Source organism: Phaethon aethereus, assembly GCF_964289735.1.
Source record: "Phaethon aethereus genome assembly, chromosome: 33".
Lineage (NCBI taxonomy): Eukaryota > Metazoa > Chordata > Aves > Phaethontiformes > Phaethontidae > Phaethon > Phaethon aethereus.
In genome coordinates, this window is record NC_138609.1 from 665,161 (window position 1) to 672,834 (window position 7,674).

Sequence of the window (7,674 nt, forward strand, 5' to 3'; positions counted from 1 at the left end):
CCAAGCTGCCGCCGCGCCCTGGAGCAGCTCCGGGGGATTTGGGGATAATTCCGGGAATTTGGGGGAAAGAATTCCGAGGTATTTAGGGAGAAATTCTGTTATTTCAGGAAAATTCCGAGGTATTTGGAGAAGGAATCCGGCAGTCGCGCCGCTTCTTTTATTACAGGTCTCTTTTGTGGTGAAACGTCACCCTCGAAGCAATGACTTCACACCACAGGGTTTCCTTTTAAGGGGATGGTTGGCGCCGCGGGGCTGGGGACCGCGGCGGCGGACCTGGTTGAAAGCTGCACCGCCCGTCGCCCCGCCCGCCACCAACCCGCGCTCCGCGGGGCGGCGGACCTGATTGGGGCCCGCCGCCCCACCCTCTCACGGCGCAGCGGCCACGCCCCTCGCTCCAGCCCTCCCCTGCCCGGCCCCCGGCGCAGCTCTTGCAGTGCCGCCTCGTCCCGCCCTCGGCGCAGCCTCCGGCGGCGACTCCAGGCAGCCGCCACCCCCGCGGCGCAGCTTTTATTTAGGCCTCGCCCTCCGGTGCGGCTCCTCCAGCCACCGCCCCGGCCGCCCCTAACGGCACAAACCGGCGGCCGGCCCGCCCGCCGCCGCTCCCCCAACCGCCGCCTGCGCCCCGGGGGTAACGGGCAGCCTCGCTCTCCCCCCGCGCCATGACCAGCTCCTTTACTGACCCCCCTGGCGTGGCTCTTAAAAGAGCCTTTGGGTTCAACGTTTATTGCTTCATCCACCGCGCTCCTAAGATTCTCCCTCAGTCGCCGCCAACGGGTCCCCGGCTTCCTCCGCGACTCCGGCGGCCACCTCCGCTGCTGCCGCCGCCTTCCCCCGAGGTCTTCCCGGCTTCTTCAACCGCTGCGCCGTAGCTTTAACAGCGCGCCTCGGCCCTTTAGTCTTCCCGGCGGGGCGCTGGCGGGCCGCACCGGCCGCCCTCCCGCGCCGCGCAGCGCCTTCCACTCGCTTCTTACCGACACGACCGATGCGGAACGAACCGGCGACGCCGCTGCCCGTCACCCGCCGTAGGAGCCCTTTATCAACCAAAGCACCGAGCGCTGCCTTTAAGCGCCCGCCATTCCGCACCACGTCGTAACCCTCGGTGGCGAGCGTTTTCTTGATGAGGGCTAGCGAAGCCCCTTTGCGGGCCGTAGAGAGACACACGGCGTGGAGAATGAGATCCGACAGCGACGCCCGGCTGCGCTTCTGCGCCGGCGGCATCGCCGCCCTCGAAGTGGGCTGCTGCGGCGCGGCTCTCCCGCGCGTCATGGCGAGGCCACGCCGCCGCCTTGGCGGCTCCGCTCCGCACAGCTCCGGCTCTGGCCTCCGACTGCGGGGAGCGCCCCCCGGCGGCCCCTTATATAGCCCCGCGGCGGACGCAACCGAGTCAACCCCTCCGCTCTCCTCCCCCCTCCCCGCCCCGGCGGACGCAACCGAGTCAACCTCCACGCGCCTCTGCCGCCCCGCCCCTTCTCTCCCGCCGGCGCCAAAATGCGCCCCCCCCCCCCCCAAACCCCGCACACCACTCCGGCAAGGGAAGCGCCAGAGCTGGGTTCACCCCCGCACCATGGCCTTTCGTGTCCCCGCGGCCAGATCCTAGAGAAACCGCGTTAAAAACAAACAACTCCTAAAATGCCAAAAATTGCCTCAGGTGTGACGCACGCTCGCCCCAAGGCGCTGCACCTGTGGGACGTGTTCATAAGTAAAAAAATAAAAACTTAAATGAGGTGTAAACGGCGGTTTTCTGGCATGTGCACGCAAATAGCAGAAATTTTTAAAAGAAGGCAAATTCTGGAAAAATACTTCTACCCAGCACAGCACCACTTTCCCCTGCTGCCACTGAAGCCTCTCGGAGGCTGAGATCCCTCATAGAAAGAGCCCGTAAGTGCATGAAACAACCAAAAATAAGCATGAAGTTTGTCTTTTGTTAATTAAAGTCCTGTTCCAGGTACTCCTTAGGAAAAAATATATTTAGAGGGAAAAAAAGGGAAAATAAAGTTTTGGGGGTTTGGAGGGTTTTTTTGCTTTTTTCCTGCCCAGCGAGCCGCCACGAGAATTTAAACTTCAGGGTTTATTTTGGTTTGGTTCCTCCTGTTTCGTCCTGTCTCGTTGCGTCGCGCTTTGCTCCAGCACATCCCGCCGCCCTCGAGGTCCCCACGCGGGTGGGAATAGAGGGAACGGGGAATCACAAACTCCGCCTCCTATTGGCCGCCGGACGCGCTGAGGCTTTCTATTGGCTGCCCACGATCAACCAATGAGAACAGATTTTTTCGATCCGCTCTCCGGCGGCGAAGGTGGGCTTCCTCCCCGCCTCCCCCTCGCACGTGGGCGATTCTGGGTCTATTAACGGGGTTTTTGCGGGGGGAACAAATGCCCGGTGGCTTTTTTCATCGCTTTTGCTTGTTTTTGCCCTCGTTGCAAGCTGGGCTGGGGGAGTTTGGCAGCGCCTCTGACTTCCCTGGGGACGGAACTGTGGTTTTCCTGGGGAAAAGTCAAAGCTGATTAACTTGGGGAGCAGCACCCCGTGTTTTTTACAGCTCTGTTTGGGAGTATCCAACTGATTTTACTGGTTCATCAGCCTTATTCATAACTGTAATAACTCCTGATTGGTTTCTTTTTTAAAAAAATATTTTTATGTGGTCCCCGTTCTATACAAGTGAAACTTCCAGCTCAAAGACACTTGTTCGATTTGGTTCCCTGAATTAATTTTATTACACAACTGCATTAACTTTATTCCCTCCTGGGATGGGAGCTCGGCAGCCTCAGCCTCAGGCTGCTCTAACACCACCTCCAGCCGCCGACTCCGCGCCTGCTAGTTCTTAGTTTTTTTCCTCTGCTGCTTATTTTTCGCATCGGATTTGGGTGCTGAGGTTGGGTGGGGGGGTTTTATTTCCCTTTAATCCCCCCGCCAGGCTTATTGCCGGTGACACAGCACCAGCTCTGCGGGGACGTAGCAGGAACCCTGCTCACTCGTTGCATTCCTGCATTAATCCCTGCTTTCTACAGCCACCCTCCGGCCGCAGTTCGCTTCCCCCCAGGCGCAGCCGGAGCGGTAGAAAAATCACCTTGCAAATAAATCTCCTCTCCCCAAACGCCGGCAATCGCTGCCTGCGCTCCCTGCTGCTGTTAAATCCTTGCTGGCCTTGTCCTTGGAGGATGTTTTATCGCCGGGGCGACGGGAACGTCGGATAAGCTCCGTGTTACTTTTCCCCGCGACGTTCCGGATGCCGACACCGGCCTCCCGCCCCGTCACCGCTTCCAGGAAAACCATCTCCCGGCCCCTTCGCGGGGGCGTTTCTCCAAGCGCTCATTAAAAAAAAAGAAAAACCACCCCAAAAAAAAACCCCAAACAACCCTGTCGCCTCGGCCATGGCTGCTGGAAACGCCGTGGAAAACCTCCAGGAGGAAACCATGCTAAAAACCGAATTTCCCTTAAAACGCGGTCCCAAAAATATGTCTTTTCGGATGGGGCCAAGCTTTTCCCTGTCTTTCCAGGGGAAAAAAAAGCGCCACAAGCATCCAAAAATCAAAGCTGAGCTGAAACGCTGCAATTTGCCGAGTCTTAGCTATGCAATGGGGGGGGGAGGTGACAATCTGGGCACCAAAACTCTAATTATCGGCGATTTAAAACCTTCTGCTCCAACCCAGTGGAGGCTTCCTGCTCCGCTTCCAGGCTCAGGGGGGAAACGGGGGTCTGGACCAGAGAGGGGGTGCGAGGAGAGGGGGAGAAAAAGGGGAGCTGGGGTATTTAAGGGGCTGGCAGGGACTTTTTCGGGGAGTTCTCGGAGAGATGGGGTATCCCAGCCTGGCCATATATCACCGTATATTTATATATCTATATAGGGAACGTGTGGGTATAGGTATAGCGTAGCTGTAAAACTAAATATGACGTGGATATACGGGCTGCTTCAGCGCAGCGGGAGAGGAGGATGAGGATGGGGCTGCCAGCGCTGGCCGTATCCCAGCTGCTTTAGGGGTCCCAGCCCCCCCTTTTATCCCACCCTCCGGGGGCCAAAACCCCTTTTCCCGGTTGCAGGAATGGTTTGAAGCTTCCCTAAAAGCCCTGCAAGAGGAGGAGGAGCGACACGTCGGGCTGGCGGAGACGGCGACGGGAGACGCTGGTAGGTGCTCCCGCTGTTGGGGTGCACCCTTGGGCGCCGAACTGCTTCATCCCCTTCCTCCAGCAGCCTCCTCCTCCTCTTCATCCCCCAGGCTCGCTCGCCTGCCGGCAAACGGACGGCGACCTGCTACGGGTGAGCCAAATCTTCCCCCCAAACCCCTCCGTTTTCCCCCCGGCTTTGGCTTTTATTCCCAGGCAAACGACCCTGAGCGTCTCTCCCTTCCTCTCCAGGATGCCCGAATCACCCTCAGCAGGTACCGGGGCCAAAAAACATCACCGGGAGCACTGGTTTGGGGCCAAAATTCTTCATTTTGGGGGTCTCCTCCTCCACCCTGCGTCCTTTCCCCCCCTCCCACCCCGGGTTTTTGCTTTTGAGCTCAGGGGGGTGATGGTTTATCTGCAGCCCGTCGCGTTTCGGAGGAGCTGGAGCCTTTCCCAGGGAAATAAAGCTTTTCCCATGGTTTTCCAGCACGGGGAAGGGAAATCTGGGGGGATTTCTCAGGGTTAAACACCCCAATTTGCACCTCCCCGAGGTGCAGGGAGTGGAGGGCGCAGCCATCGCTGCTTCCGATGCCGGAGCTGGAAGCGGAGCTTGAGGATTTTGCCCTGAAAACCAACGCGCTGGCAGAGGCGGCGACGCAGTTTCAAGGTGTTTGGAAGGGGAAAACCGGCAAAGACGGGGATTTAAAAAAGCAGAAACGGGGACCTGGAGCGGGGGGGTGGGCAGAGACCCCCCCCAGGGTTGGCAAAGTTTGGCTGGAAGCTCTGAGCATAACAAACGCCCCTTTTAATTAAAAAAAAAAAAAAATAATTCAGGGCTTTATCCCCTTTATAGCAGCCTTAGGGGGTGGGAAGCTGCAGAGAGCTGCTGGCTGTTAATTAACACCCAAATTAGGACACTAATTAGGTGTGGAGGGGGGCAATGCCCCACACAAAGGGGGTTTGAGTCTCCCACTTGGGCAGTTTCGCCCTCCCCGTGCAGCGGGGGGGATATGGGGCAGCCCCGGGGCCGGATCTGGAGGTACGAATCTCTGGGCTGGTTTTTTCTTTCCAGACGTCTTGGGGCGCCGGCTGGAGGAAGACTCGGGGGGATACCGGAGCGGTGAGTCTGGCTTCGGCTCAGATTTGGCATCCAGAGCTGGGGCTCGGCTGCAAAATCCGCAGCCGAAGCTCCAGCGCAATATTTGCGGCTGACGCTCCGGTGCGACATTTAGAGCTGATAAATGGGCGCAAGATTTAAAGCTGATGCTCTGATGCAACACCCAGGGCAGATCCTCGGGTGCAATTTTTTGAGCTGATGCTCTTTTTTAAACGCCCGGAGCGGCTCGAGGGCAATATTTGGAGCTAACGCCCCTCTCCCACCCCAGCAACCGTGACGCTGGACCCGGCCACAGCTCACCCCCAAATCCTGGTGTCGGCGGACGGCCGGACCGCGAGACGCCGGGAATCCCCCCCGGCTCCTCTTCCTTCGGGAAACGAGCGTTCCGAGTCTCTCCGCTGCGTTTTGGGCCGGCAGGGCTTCGCGGGGGGTCGGCACCGTTGGGCCGTGGAGGTTCATCCCGGTCCCGACTGGGCGCTGGCATTCGTGTCCCGTAAGGGCTGCTTCGGCCGCAGCCCCCGAGCGAGGGGTTTGGGCCGTGGGGCAGTGGTTGGGGCAGCTTCGGGCTCTCACCTGGCCCAGCCCCACGTCTCTGCCCCACGGCCACGTGCCCAGGCGCATCGAGGTGGCTTTGGATTACGCCGGCGGGCGGGTGGCTTTCCGCGACACCGACAGCCGGACCGAAATCTTCGCCTTCCCCCAGCCGCGTTCGCCGGCGAACGACTCCGGCCGTTGCTCTGGCTGGGCGAGGGGCCGGCTCTGCTCACCCTCTGCCCCTGAACCCCGCAAAACCCCTCCTGAACCCCCCAAAATCCAACCCTTCCACCACCCCAACCCCCTTTGCTTTTCCTTTTCACCCTTATTTTAGCAAAATTACTCACATTCCGCCCTCCCGCGCCTCGCCAGGTTTGCACGCACCCAAAATTCCCCTTAAATACCATTTTTTTGCAGCTCTGCTGCACAGTTCTCCAGTGAAAATAAGCCTTGAAAAGGGGAAAAAAAGCCCAAGGGAATATCTTGCTTCCCAGCACTCACCCCAAACCCCTTTCCCACAGCGAAACTCACCCTGAATACACTTTTTCACCCATTTAATTATTATTATTTTTTAAAGAGAAGGGGCTGAACTAAAGAAAAAGAGAAGGAAACGGCACTTGGGCCCAGAGCAGAGCAGGGTTTTGCTTGCTGGGCAGAGGGGCTGTGCTCGAGGCACGTTCTCTTTCCAATTTTATGGGTTTTGTTGGGTTTTTTCCCCCTGTTGTGCTGCAAAACACCCACATTTCCCCATGAGAAAATATCCTCAGTGGAAAAACAGAGAGATTTTATTTCCCCGGCTGTTTGTCAATGGAAACACGGCCCGGAAAAACAGGGAGAACCCCCCTAAAAAAAGAAATGAGAGCTCAATTTGAGGAAGAAAAAGGGCTTTGCCGCTGCTGGTGGGCACCTGGTAGAAAGGTTTTGCAACAAGAAAAGTTTCTGCTTAAGATTTGCAGGGAATTTAGGAGAAATGGGATAAAACCACTTCTTGTGCCTCCCGGGATCACTCAGGCTGGGGCCTCCCTGTGGTTTTGGAATCTCTGCCGGGACGAGCGATAAGAGAAGCCACGGGTGGGATTTTATCCCCCATTTCACCACCTGGGAGCAAACAGAAGGGGGGGAAAAAAATAAACAAACCCAGCTTCTTGAGAGAGCAGGAAGTCATTTTTAGGGTTAAAACACGTAATAAAGTGCTGTTATCAGGCGGCGCAGGCAGGACTGGGCCCCAATCGCTCCGCCTCCGCCGCCAGACTTGCCTCCCCGTCCGCAGAGCCTGGCGACACCGGCCCGAAGAAGAGGAGAAAACACCAGGAAAGGCAGCGGGGAGGGCGGCTGCTTTCATCTTAGGGGCCCTCATTTTAAAGAAGGCCTCTGACAAACCCGCAAGATCACCGCTAACCCCAAATTACAGCCCAGCTCGGTTGTGTAATTAGTCATTTCCCAGCTTAGTAGGTCGTAGATGACGTCGTCCTCAAAACACAAGAGCTCGTTACAGCACAAGGTCCGTCAACGCTCCGTGTCACAAGCATAAATCAAAGTACTTCTTCGCAGTGTCCTGCTCCGACAAGTCTCCGATGCTCCCCTTCCTCCGAAAAACTTGACAGGGGGTTAATTTGAAAGCCCACGCAAAAAAATAAAGCATAAACACCACAAAAAATTCGCCTTTCCGTGTAGTTCAGCAGGCCTGGCGCGAGCTTCTCCAGCTCTGAGGGGGGGAAGGAAATCAGCCTCTTTTCACTCGAAGGCACTTGACCAGCCTCACATCGGCGGTTTGGACAGCAGAGCGTTTGGCGTGGAGGGCGCAGAGCCCCCGTTCCTCCAGCAGAGCCAGCAGATGCGCCTCGCAGCCCCGCGGCCCCCGAAACCCTCCCAGAGGCGGGCGAAACCTCGCACCAGCCCACGAAAAAAGGCTGCAGGGAGCAAC

General features: G+C 57.8%; 1 protein-coding gene across 1 annotated transcript in view; it reads right to left on the reverse strand.

The window, feature by feature from the left end:
• Positions 1-4,164: 4,164 nt before the first annotated feature.
• PPP1R10 (protein phosphatase 1 regulatory subunit 10) overlaps positions 4,165-7,674 on the reverse strand; it is a gene marked incomplete at both ends in the record, with an annotated part of 8,515 nt that continues 5,005 nt past the window's right edge. The window contains one exon of the mRNA XM_082012229.1: positions 4,165-4,219. Coding sequence (XP_081868355.1) covers positions 4,165-4,219 — 55 coding nt within the window. The remainder of the gene's footprint in view (positions 4,220-7,674) is intronic.